The sequence below is a fragment of the Oryctolagus cuniculus genome, chromosome 14 (assembly GCF_051225735.1).
Source record: "Oryctolagus cuniculus isolate XC-2025 breed Fujian yellow rabbit chromosome 14, ASM5122573v1, whole genome shotgun sequence".
Classification (NCBI taxonomy): Eukaryota; Metazoa; Chordata; class Mammalia; order Lagomorpha; family Leporidae; genus Oryctolagus; species Oryctolagus cuniculus.
Window position 1 is genome coordinate 90,164,527 of NC_142880.1, and position 12,946 is coordinate 90,177,472.

The 12,946-nt window shown below is 43.9% G+C and overlaps 1 protein-coding gene across 4 annotated transcripts in view; it reads left to right on the forward strand.

Annotated features, from left to right (window-relative positions):
* RAD17 (RAD17 checkpoint clamp loader component) overlaps nucleotides 1-12,946 on the forward strand; it is a 40,232-nt gene that overhangs the window by 15,952 nt on the left and 11,334 nt on the right. For 2 of the 4 annotated variants that reach the window (XM_051853422.3, XM_051853421.3), the window contains 5 exons: nucleotides 3,232-3,343; nucleotides 7,205-7,387; nucleotides 9,211-9,296; nucleotides 9,417-9,563; nucleotides 12,649-12,798. In XM_051853422.3, coding sequence (XP_051709382.3) covers nucleotides 3,232-3,343; nucleotides 7,205-7,387; nucleotides 9,211-9,296; nucleotides 9,417-9,563; nucleotides 12,649-12,798 — 678 coding nt within the window. The remainder of the gene's footprint in view (nucleotides 1-3,231; nucleotides 3,344-7,204; nucleotides 7,388-9,210; nucleotides 9,297-9,416; nucleotides 9,564-12,648; nucleotides 12,799-12,946) is intronic. The other 2 variants (XM_089313242.1, XM_089313243.1) reach the window with 1 other exon arrangement.

Sequence of the window (12,946 nt, forward strand, 5' to 3'; positions counted from 1 at the left end):
ACTGATGTCATAAATAAGAGTGTCAATTGTTAAATCAACAACAGGAGTCACTGTGCACTTACTCCCCATGTAAGATCTCTGTCCTTAATGTGTTGTACCATGCGAATTAACAGTAAAACTAGTATTCAAACAGTACTTTATTTTTTGTGTTTCTGTGTGGGTGTAAACTGTTGAAATCTTTACTTAGTATATACTAAGTTGATCTTTTGTATAAAAAGATAATTAAAAATGAATATTAATGAAGAATGGGCTGGGAGAGGGATTAGGAGATGGGATGGTTTACAGGTGCTTTAGAAATTTATATTTATTAAATAAAAGTTTTTTTTTAAAAAAAAGAAAGGTCGGCTGGTGCCGCGGCTCAATAGGCTAATCCTCCACCTGCGGTGCCGGTACACCGGGTTCTAGTCCTGGTCAAGGCGCCAAAGTCTATCCCGGTTGCTCCTCTTCCAGTCCAGCTCTCTGCTGTGAACCGGGAGTGTAGTGGAGGATGGCCCAGGTTCTTGGGCCCCTGCACCCGCATGGGAGACCAGGATAAGTACCTGGCTCCTGGCTTCCGATGGGCGCAGCGCCAGTAGCGGCCACTTGGGGGGTGAACCAATGGAAAAGGAAGACCTTTCTCTCTGTCTCTCTCACTGTCCACGCTGCCTGTCAAAAAAAAAAGAAAGGTCTTCAAAAAATTCATGGAAAATATGCATGGATCCCAAAATGTTTTTGTGACAAAATAAATGATAAAATAGTAAAAAAAAAAAATGAACTGTATGTATATGTATAGTACTGTGTGTAACTGTAGATATATGTGTAAAGAAAGTGGTCTGGAAAGGTACACACTAAAATGCTAATACTTGTGACAAAGTTGGGGACTTGAGGAGGCTAACAGGACATAAAGAGTTATAGTATAATATGTTTTTCTGTTACAATCAATTTTACAAGATCTGAAATGAGATGATCTATGAACAATAACCTGAATTAAACTTAAGTCGTTTGTCAGTAAACCACTGGGAATTTCTGAAGGAGGGAATGGTAGATAAATTTGTTTTCCTTATATTTGTATTACCAAGGGTGTGATGTGTGACATATCTCATACACACACATGCATACACATACATTTGAATTAATAGTTTCTTTTTAAAATGTAGAAATATCTTAAGTATTTAACTTTTTTTTTTGACTTTTAATTGCATTTCCTACAAACTTTTTTTTTTTAAGATTTATTTATTTGGGGGCCGGTGCCGTGGCTCACTTGGTTAATCTTCTGCCTGTGGGGCCGGCATCCCATATGGGTGCCGGGTTCTAGTCCCGGTTGCTCCTCTTCCAGTCCAGCTCTCTGCTGTGGCCCGAGAAGGCAGTGGAGGATGGCCCAAGTGCTTGGGCCCCTACACCCACATGGGAGACCAAGAGGAAGCACCTGGCTCCTGGCTTTGGATCGGCGCAGCACGCCGGCCATAGCAGCCATTTGGGGGTGAACCAACAGAAGGAAGACCTTTCTCTCTATCTCTCTCTCTCTCACTGTCTGTGACTCTGTCAAAAAAAAAAAAAAAAGATTTATTTATTTGAAAGTCAGAGATACAGAGGGAGAAAGATCTTCCATCTGCTCATTTACTCCCTCAGTGGCTTCAAAAGCCAGGACTGAGCAAGGCCGAAGCCAGGATCCAGGAGCTTCATCTAGGTCTCCCATGGGGGTGCAGTTGCAGGGGCCCAAGCACTCGGGCTATGCTTCGCTGCCTTTCCCAGCCATTGTGGGGGGGTGGGGGGCGTGGATCAGAAGTGGAACACTAACTGGCGCCCATACAGGGTGCTGGTGTCGCAGGCAGTCTTTATCCACTGTGCCATAAATGCCAGTCAGTACTTGGGCTTTAAGTATGAGTTGATACAATTGTGGCTTTTTCTTTTAAGGTTCATTTATTTATTTGAAGAACATAAAATCAGAGTTAGAGAGAGAGACAGAATGAGAATGCTTCCGTCTCCTGGTTCTCTCCCCAAATGGCTAGAGCTGGGCCAGACTAAAACCAAGAGCCAAGAGCTTCATCCAGGTCTTCCACGTGACTGGCAGGAGCTCAGGCACTTTAAGCATCTGCTGCTTTCCCAGGCACATGAGCAGGGAGCTAGAACAGAACTAGAGTAACCAGAATATGAACTAGTACTCATATGGGATGCCAACATTGTAGGCAGTAGCTCAAGCTGTTGTGCCACAATGTCTGCCCTCAATTGTGGCTTTTTAATAATCAATAGACAGGGCCGGCGCCGCGGCTCACTAGGCTAATCCTCCGCCTAGCGGCGCCGGCACACCGGGTTCTAGTCCCGGTCGGGGCTCCGGATTCTGTCCCGGTTGCCCCTCTTCCAGGCCAGCCCTCTGCTGTGGCCAGGGAGTGCAGTGGAGGATGGCCCAGGTGCTTGGGCCCTGCACCCCATGGGAGACCAGGAAAAGCACCTGGCTCCTGGCTCCTGCCATCGGATCAGCGCGGTGCGCCGGCTGCAGCGCGCCGGCCGCGGCGGCCATTGGAGGGTGAACCAACGGCAAAGGAAGACCTTTCTCTCTGTCTCTCTCTCTCACTGTCCACTCTGCCTGTCAAAAAAAAAAAAAAAAAAATCAATAGACAGTATTAATGTGTTAAACTTCGTTGTGGGGATTTTCATGTAAATGCCTTAGGTTTCTCAGATTTTTGCTTGCTAAATTGTTTTATTTTGTGTTTAAGATATGCTGGACTAGGCCGGCGCCGCGGCTCACTAGGCTAATCCTCCGCCTTGCAGCGCCGGCACACCGGGTTCTAGTCCCGGTTGGGGCACCAGATTCTGTCCCGGTTGCCCCTCTTCCAGTCCAGCTCTCTGCTGTGGCCCGGGAGGGCAGTGGAGGATGGTCCAAGTGCTTGGGCCCTGCACCCCATGGGAGACCAGGAAAAGCACCTGGCTCCTGGCTCCTGCCATCGGATCAGCGCGGTGCGCCGGCCGCAGCGCGCTGGCTGCGGCGGCCATTGGAGGGTGAACCAACAGCAAAGGAAGACCTTTCTCTCTGTCTCTCTCTCTCACTGTCCACTCTGCCTGTTTAAAAAAAAAAAAAAAAGATATGCTGGACTATGGTAAGTCATTGACACTTATATACTTCACAGGCAGACTGGTGTTCAAAATGGAGGTCCTTAGCATTTGAGTTTGAAAGAATTTAATATCCTCCTGTTAAGTTTAGAAAATAAGTTTTTTTACAAGAAAATAGTTTTTAATTTCGTTTTCTCATTTTAGAACGGAAGAAAAGTGGTTGTCCCTGATAGAAGTTCTTTAGAGTCACTCTGTCAAGGATGTTCCGGTGACATCAGAAGTGCAATAAACAGCCTCCAGTTTTCTTCTTCTAAAGGTAACTAGGTGATACGCTCACATAACATGATATAGGTGACTTTCTCTTACTTACGAAATGAAATCATACTCAACATTGTAACTTAAAATAGACATACAGTAGTCCCCACTTATCGATAGTTCAGTTACCTACAGTCAACCATGGTCCAAAAATTCTGAAATTGTAGAAAATTTCAGAAATAAGTCATGAGGGTTTTGTTTTGATTTATTTTAAAATTTATTTGAAAGGTAGAGTGACAGAGAGAGGGAGAGACAGAGAAAGAAAGGTCTTCCATATGCTGGTTCATTCCCCAAATGGCTACAACGGCCATGGCTGGGTCAAGCTAAAGCCAGGAGTCTGGAATTCCATATGTGTCTCCCATGTGGTTGGCAGGGCCCAAGCATTTAGACCATCTTCCAGGTGCATTAGTAGGGAGTTGAATTGGAAGTGGAGCAGCTGGGACTTGAACTGGTGCCCATCAAGAGGTTTTCAAAAATTATTTGAGAGACAGAAAGAGCTCTCCTCTGCAAATTCACTCTCCAGATGCCCACAGTGGCCAGAGCCAGGCAGGGCCAAAGCCAAAAGCCAGGAACTCAATTCGCATCTCCCATATGGGTGGCAGGTAACCAGTTACTTGAACCATCAATGCTACTTCTAAGTATTTTATATATTTACAATATATAGTAATAGCAGGAAGCTAGAGTCAGGAACAGGAGTTGGGTATCAAACCCAAGTACTCCATTGTAGCACTCAGGCATTTTAACTGCTAAACTAAACTCCCACTTAAATGCACAAGTTTTAAATTGTGTGCTCTTCTTAGTAGAATGACGAAATGTACTGGGTTCCCATTGTCCAGCATATCCATACTGTAGATAATGTCCACTTCTTGCTCACTTAGTAGCCATCACACATCTGCGGCTTCCAGGGCATTAACAGGAAGTTGTCTAAGAAGCAGAGAAACCAGGACTTGAACTAGTACTCTGATAAGGGATGCTGACGTTGGCACGCAGTAGCCTAACTGGCTATACCACAATGCTGGCTCCTGCACACTTTTATTTTTTTAAGTGGTGGCTAAAAATTGTATATGTACACATGCACATATACTACCTGTGAATGTGTCACAGTATCCATCCTATTTTTGACACAAAACTTGATTAAGCTACACAGTTTGCTGCTTTAGCTTTCAAAGATACTTGGAATGAGACTTCCTGAATGAAAAGTCCTGATTGTGCCACTTAGCAGTTGTGTCAGCCTGTGTGAGAAACTGCGTCTTTCTGTGCCTCCAGTTTTCCACTTTTTGTATGAGAATCTATCTCAGAGTTGTGTGAAGAAAAACTAAATACTTACAGAGTGCTTTTTTTTTTTTAATTTGACTGGTAGAGTTATAGACAGTGAAAAAGAGAGAGACAGAGAGAAAGTTCTTCCTTCTGTTGGTTCACTCCCCAAATAGCCGCCACGGCCAGCGCTGCACCAGTCTAAAGCCAGGAGCCAGGTGCTTCCTCCTGGTCTCCCATGGGGTGCAGGACCCAAGCACTTGGGCCATCCTCCACTGCCTTCCCGGGCCACAGCAGAGAGCTGGACTGGAAGAGGAGCAACTGGGACTAGACACAGCGCCCATATGGGATGCCAGCACTGCAGGTGCAGGGTTAGCCAAGTGAGCCACGGTGCCAGCCCCCTGCAGAGTGCTTTTTACAATGGCTGGCTCAATAAATGGCCAGCCATTAATAGGTTTAGTAGTATTCTGCTGGGGTACGTTTACTTTTGAACTTTTCAAAGTAATTTTTTTTAAGATTTATTTTATTTATTTGAAAGAGTTACACAGAGAGGAATACACAGAGAGCGAGGTCTTCCATCTGATGATGGTTCACTCCCCAATTGCCTTAATGACCAGAGCTGCGCCAATCCAAAGCCAGAAGCCAGGAGCTTCCTCCGGGTCTCCCACGTAGATGCAGGGACCCAAGGACCTGGGCCATCCTCTACTGCTATTCCAGGCTATAGCAGAGAGCTGGATCGGAAGAGGAAAAGCCAGGACTAGAAGCGGCACCCATATGGGATGCCAGCACTTCAGGCCAGGGCGTTAACCTGCTGTGCCACCGTGCCGGCCCCATATAGTAATTTGTATATTTAATATTCATTTCCCCTGATTAATATGTAGCCATGATATAGTAACAAGATAGGTGTACTAATGACAGTCAGTGGCATTTTTACTCAGTGATCCTAGTTTACTGTACAGTCCTCAGCACAGTATTTAGCAAGCAACCTACTTGATGCTTAACACTGAGGAATTGACCTTTAAGAAACAAAGCCAGGGCCAGCCCAGTGGCATAGTGGGTAAAGCTACTACCTACAGCGCCAGCATCCCAGATGGGTGCTGGTTTGAATCCCAGCTGCTCCGATTCCAATCCAGCTCCCTGCTAATGGCCTGGGAAAGCAGCGAAGATGGCCCAAGTCCTGGGGCCCCTGCACTCACATGGGAGACCCCAGTGAAGCTCCTGAAACCTGGCTTCAGTGTGGCCCAACACTGGCTGTTGCAGCCATTTGGGGAGTGAACCAGCAGATGGAAGACTTCTTTCTCTTTGCCTCTGCCTCTCTGTAACTCCACCTTTCAGATAAGTAAATCAATCTTCTAAAAATGAAAAAATAAATAAATAAATAGTTACCGTCAGAACTCTCAAAGTCTACCTGAAATCCTAATGTCCCTGCTCACAGGTATAATGTGTTCATACGGTTTCTATCTTTGTTTTTCATGATAATTGGAGATTGAGCTGCCTAACAACTACAGCCAGAGTTCCTGTTGTTCCTTTGGAAGCGTAAACATTAATGGTGCTTGGGTTCCATATTGGAATTAGGATTTGGGAAGGCTGGAGTGAGCCACTTTGGGATCCCAGCTACCATTTATAACATTATTTCTCTGGACTCAAAGGGAAGACAAAAATTTTTGAGTGAGCAGTTTATATGGGTTTTTTAATTTAATTTTCATATCAGCCTAATGGAATAGACAATACTGTGTTTCAACCCAGATCCTATGTTTTTGATTTATTGTTTTATTTATCTATTTGAAAGAGAGAGAGATCTTCCCTCCGCTGATTGATTCCCCAAATGCCCGTAACAGCTAGGGCTCAGTCAGGCTGAACTCAGGCACCCAGATCTCCGCCCAGATCTCCCGTGGGTGCGGCGTTGGCTCAAGCACTTGAGCCATCATCTGCTGCCTCTCAGCATGCATTAGCAGGGAACTGGATTGGAAACAGAGGAGATGGGATTCAAACTGGCCCTCAAATATGAGACGCAGCCATTGCAAGCTGAAGTTTAACCCACTGAGTCAACACTGCTCCCAAGTCCTGTGTTATTCAGCAGTTAACTTACAAATGAAATTTGAACACAAGCGTTATTCATAAGTTGAGGATGGCCAAAATCAGTAAAGAAGTGATAATATAGCATAGTTAATCTACCATAGTTATTAAATGTAGATTACAGGACCATTCTGTGTGCATTCAAATCACTTACTCTCTAATGACCTTGAACCAGTTAAACTGTGGATCTCATTCAACTATATAGTAATTATGCCTCCTCATAGATTTGTTAGGAAGATTCATTTATGTGCCAAGAACAAGTACCCTGTACATAACACCTTGAGAAACCAAGGTGATATGACTATATTTGAGAATGTGGTGTTGTATTTGTGCATGAAAAAGTTGAAATCTGCATTATAATGTAAATCGCTGTTTTGCATTCTAATAGTGTTGGTAACCCAAAGAGGAATCTCAGTTCACAAATATTATAATTATCAGAAAATATATTTGAATGTTTAATGTAACTCTACCTGAGATAGTTTTAATTTTTATATTTTGATTCTTTTTTATCACTTTGGTGTGTATTATTTAGGAGAGAACAATTTATGGCCAAGGAAAAAAGGAGTGTCGTTAAAATCAGATGCTGTGCTATCAAAATCAAGACGAAGGAGAAAACCTGATAGGGTTTTTGAAAATCAAGAGGCCCAAGCTATCGGTGGCAAAGACGTTTCTCTCTTTCTCTTCAGAGCTTTGGGGAAAATTCTATATTGTAAAAGTAAGAAAACATGCTTTTTTTTAATCTGTTGGATGTTAGTCTTACCAGGAAAATTAAATATCACATTTGTTTTAAATATCATGTTTTTGGCTTTGTTGTAAGAAAGTGCTAAGGTTAGTTCAGATACCATTTAGCAGGCCCTAATACATAGTAGAAAAATGTGTGTCTCCGTGTATTTTCCAAGCATGAGTAGGCTTAAATGTGAAAACAGACTGCTGTAGTCCATATCCATGTCTCTAAATGTTGAAAACCATAGTTTGCTGTATTTCATCTAGACTTTTAGTGCCAAATGTTGGTATCCCGAAGCTCACTGAGCACTGGGCTCTGACCACCAAGTCCCGAGGCAAATTGTCGGTAGCTCAGGGTTTCTTGTGCTCCTCTTACATTTCTGTACTCTGCATTAGCTTGCTGTCTTCTCACCCAGTGCTTCCTTTATTGCCTGCTCCCCCTCACCCTACCATTCTGTTGTCCATCTCTAATCTCCCAGATTTTCCCTTTGAATAAAATCTCAGTTTATAGTCTTGGTACCAAGGAGAAAGAAATTGGGGTTTCCAAATGAAAATGTCATGCTGTGTCAAAAAAATGAAGACACTCCTCTGTCCCTGGATCCCCTCACCTCTGAACCTAAGTGGCCATTCCCAGATGGTTCTCCTTCCATTCCTTCTTCCCAGCATTCATTCATAACCTCTTGCATTAGGAAATGGGGTTCCCATTCTCTCAAACATCTTATGCATAGTAAATAAAACAGTAAATGCATCTGTATTGAGATGGGAATTGAAGAAAGCAAGCAACCCAGAGCTTGAAAAGTGAAACAAAAGTGCTTCGACAAATGGAGTATGTGAAGTCTAGAAAAGCTGTCACCAAGGCATCAGAATTCTAGTTATAATTTTGCTGCATGGTGATTAATCACAGGTGGGGAAATGTCTGCTCTTGGGTGTACGAGGCCCAACAAGTCATTTGTTCTGGCCATGCCAAGACAATTGCAGGTGGGACTTGAAATTCAATAAATCTAGAGCAGGCTTATTTTTAAGTTGATAACTTTTTTAAAAGATTATTTATTTATATGAAAGAGTTAACAGAGAGAGAGAGATCTTCCATCTGCTGGCTCACTCCCCAGATGGCGGCAATGAGCCAGGCCAAATCCAGGAGCTTTATCCTGGTCTCCCACCTGGGTGCACCTCGGGTGCTTTCCCCAGGCAATTAGCAGGGGGCTGATTTGGAAGTGGAGCAGCCAAGACCCAAACCCACATCCATATGGGATGTCAGAAACCCATGTGGCAGCTTTACCTGCTGTACCACAATGCTGCCCCTAAGTTGACTTTTATGCTCTGCAAATGATCTGATAATACCCAAATGGCCCTTGGCAAAAAAAGGGGTTCCCACCCCTGAAGTAGGTAAATCACATAAGCTTGCAGTTGTTTTTGGTAGTTTGTTTTTATGATTCATTAGAGAGAGCGAGCAAACTGTCATCTGCTGGCTCACTGCTCAGATGTCACTAAATCTGGGCTAGGTTGAAGCTAGATCAGTCAGGGTCTACCTGAGGAGTAGCAAGGAACCAGCTACCTAAGCTGTCACCTGCAGCCTTCCAGGGTCTACAGTAGCAAGACTTTGGGATTGGGAACAGTCTGGAGACCTGAACCTGGCTACTCTGTTACAGGAAGCAAATCCAACAGGTGGTGCAGCCATTAGGCCAAAGGCGTGCCCCTTGTTTTTATTTTTAGCAGCCTGCTAAGTATTTTGGTATTAAATTATCTTCAAAAATAGAGGTACTGTGTAATTATAAAGATGGTATTATCTTTAATGATTCTCAAAATTGTTTGTAGGAGCACCTTCAACAGAGTTAGTCTCACCCCAGTTGCCGTCTCATTTATCAGAGCATGAACGGGATCCATTACTTGTTCACCCTGAGGTAATGTCTTTGATAGCTTTCAGTACTGTTTACAAAGTCTGATTTCCATGATTGCATACATAGCTGACCCCTGTGTTTTCACCAAAATTACTTGTCTATATAAATATGCTTCTTTTATAGGAAGTAGTGGAAATGTCACACATGCCAGGAGAGTTATTCAATTTGTATCTTCACCAAAACTATGTAGATTTCTTCCTGGAAGTAGATGATCTTGTGAGAGCCAGTGAATTTCTCAGTTTTGCAGATATCCTCAGTGGTGATTGGAATGTAAGTCCATCTGACTTAAATGTTTGTATATCCTCAGAATCGCGAAAAGAAAATTTGCTCTTAACCCTTATTTGACATTATGCTGTGATTCTACTTAGTTACTATTCTATAATTTATTGATGCAATCCAGTGCTTGTAGTGAATCTTCAATACTGACTTATCTGGTGATAACGTAGCACTGTATTTTTTTTCTGTAGTTACTTTCTAATTTTCCTTCTTTTTTGAGATTTCTTAATTTATTTGAAAGACAGAGTGACAGAAAGGGAAGGAGAGACAGATCTTCCATCCACTGGTTTACTTCCCAAATGCCTGCAACAGCCCAGGCCAAAGCAAGGAACCAGGAACTATATCTGGGTCTTCCATGTGTTTGGCAGGAACCCAAGTACTTGAACCATCATCCACTGCCTCCCAGGCACATTAACAGAAAGCTGGATCAGAAGCAGAGTGGCCAGGACTCGAACCAGGCACTCCATTGTGGGATGTAAGCATTGCAAGCAGTGGTTTAACCAGCAGCACCACAACACTAGCCCCTCTGTTTTTTTCTTAACATCTTAACACATCTCTGACCAGTATGGCGGCCACTAACCACATGTGGCTATGTAAAGTTAAATTAAATTAAAAATTTAGTTGCCCAGTCACATTAGCCACATCTCCTGTACTTGATAGTCACATGTACCTGGTAGCTACAGTATGAATAGCCCAGATACAAAACATTGCTCTTTTTGTTGGAAGTTCTATTGGACAAAACTGTTTTTGATATATTAATATTTCTGTTATAAATATTCAGATAGCATTAATAACTAAAATTCAGATACAAAAATTATGATAGTTTTATTACTCAGCAGTTGTATTTATCTTTTTTTTTTTTTTAAGATTTACTTTTGGGACCAATGCTGTGGCGCAATGGGTTAAAGCCCTGACCTGAAGCGCTGGCATCCCATGTGGATGCCAGTTCTAGTCCCAGCTGCTCCTCTTCCGGTCCAGCTCTCTGCTATGGCCTGGGAAAGCAGTAGAAGATGGCCCAAGTCCTTGGGCCCCTGCACCCAAGTTTGAGACCCAGAAGAAGCTCCTAGCTCCTGACTTCGGATCAGCACAGCTCCAGCCTTTGCAGCCATCTGGGGAGTGAACCAGCGGATGGAAGATATCTCTCTCTCTCTCTCTCTCTGTTTCTACCTCTCTCTGTAACTCTGTCTTTCAAATAAATAAAATAAGTCTTTATATTATAACTACTTTCAAATAAATAAAATAAATCTTTATTTATTTGAAAGACAGAGTTACAGAGAGAGGCAGAGAGAGAGGTCTTCCATCCGCTGGTTCACACCCCAGATGGCCGCAAACCATTCAGGAAGCCAGGAGCTTCCTCCGGGTCTCCCGTGTAGGTGCAGGGGCCCAAAGACTTGAGCTATCCTCATCCTCTACTGCTTTCCCAGGCCATAGCAGAGAGCAGGATCAGAAGAGGAGCAGTCAGGACCCAAACTGGCGCCCATATGGGATGCTGGCGCTTCAGGCCAGGGCTCTAACCCTCTGTGCCACAACATCGGCCCTGTATTTATCTATTTTATCATTGTTTCTTTTTTGTTTTGGAAACTTCCAAACCTATAGATAGCTAAGTTGAAAGGTTAGTAAAAGGAATACCTGTAAACCCTTAACTTTGGCTCACCAGTTCACATTTGGCACAACTGATTAATCTCTCTTTAATTGCACATTTGTTTTTGGCTGAATAGTTGAAAAGTAATTGTAGGGGCTGGCGCTGTGGCACAGTGGGTTAAAGTCCCAGCCTGCAGCTAGAGCATCCCATGTGGGCACCAGTTCACATCCCAGACGCTCCGCTTTTGATCTAGCTCCTTGCTAACGCACCTGAGAAAGCAGCAGAGGATGGCCCAAGTCCTTAGGCCCCTGCATGTATGTGGGAGACTCAGCAAAAGCTCCTGGCTCCTGGCTTCGGGTTGGCTAAGAAACTGGCCATTGCAGCCATCTGAGGAGTGAACCAGCAGGTGGAAAGACCTCTCTCTCTGTCTCTACCTCTCTGTAACTCTGTCTTTCAAATAAATAAATAAAATTTTTAAAAATTACAGACATCATGACACCTACTATTTAAGAACGAATAGGCCGCCGCTGCAGCTCAATAGGCTAATCCTCCGCCTTGCGGCGCCGGCACACCGGGTTCTAGTCCCAGTCGGGGCGCCGGATTCTGTCCTGGTTGCCCCTCTTCCAGGCCAGCTCTCTGCTGTGGCCAGGGAGTACAGTGGAGGATGGCCGGAGTGCTTGGGCCCTGCACCCCATGGGAGACCAGGAGAAGCACCTGGCTCCTGCTTTCGGATCAGCGCAGTGCGCCGGCCGTGGCAGCCATTGGAGGGTGAACCAACGGCAAAGGAAGACCTTTCTCTCTGTCTCTCTCTCTCACTGTCCACTCTGCCTGTCAAAAAAAAAAAAAAAAAAAAAAAAAAAGAACGAATAGAGGGGCCAGCATTTTGGCATAGTCAGTGGAGCCACTGCCTGCGATGCCAGCATCCCATATGGGAGCCAGTTCAAGACCCAGCTGCCCCACTTCTGATCCAGCTCCGTGCTAGTATGCATGGGAAAGCAGCAGAGGATGACCCTGGTGTTTGGGCCCATGCAGCCAGGTGGGAGATCCAGTAGAAGCTCCAGGCTCCTGGCTTCCGCCTGGCCCAGATCCAGCAGTTGCAGCCATTGAGAGTGAACCACCTACTGAAAGATCGATCGATCTCTGTCTCTCTCCTTCTCTGTACTCTGCCCTTTTTTTTTCTTTTTTTTTTTTTAATTCCTTTTAATGAAATGTTTGTTTTAAAGATTTATTTATTTATTTCAGAGTTAGGGTGACAGAGATAGACAGGAAGGTTCTCCATCCACAGTGAGGACACAAAGTGGTGCCTTTCCCACCCCTCTCCCAGGAGTGGTCAGGGTTCACCCATTGCATTTGATTGATAAGTCTCAGTTGAATTTGCTTTAATTCTGTAGCACTGTTATTTTTAGGCCCTGGTGATAGTGAACAGAAGGAACACAGTAGTACCAGTGCTCCTATTTTATATAACTCTTCTTTCTTACATCCTCTCTCCTTTGTTAGACACGCTCTTTACTCAGGGAATACAGTACATCCATAGCCACGAGAGGTGTGATACATTCCAACAGAGCCCGAGGATTTGCACATTGCCAAGGCGGAGCTTCAAGTTTTCGACCCTTGCACAAACCCCAGTGGTTTCTAATAAATAAAAAGGTAAAAAATAAAGAAATTATACATTTTGAATAAGTGAACTTCAGATACCTGAATTAGAACTCATTAAAACTGTTACTTTGTCTTTACAAGTTGAAGGAAAAATGATGTACTATTATTAAGAAAATATTTGCTCAGATCCAAATATTCT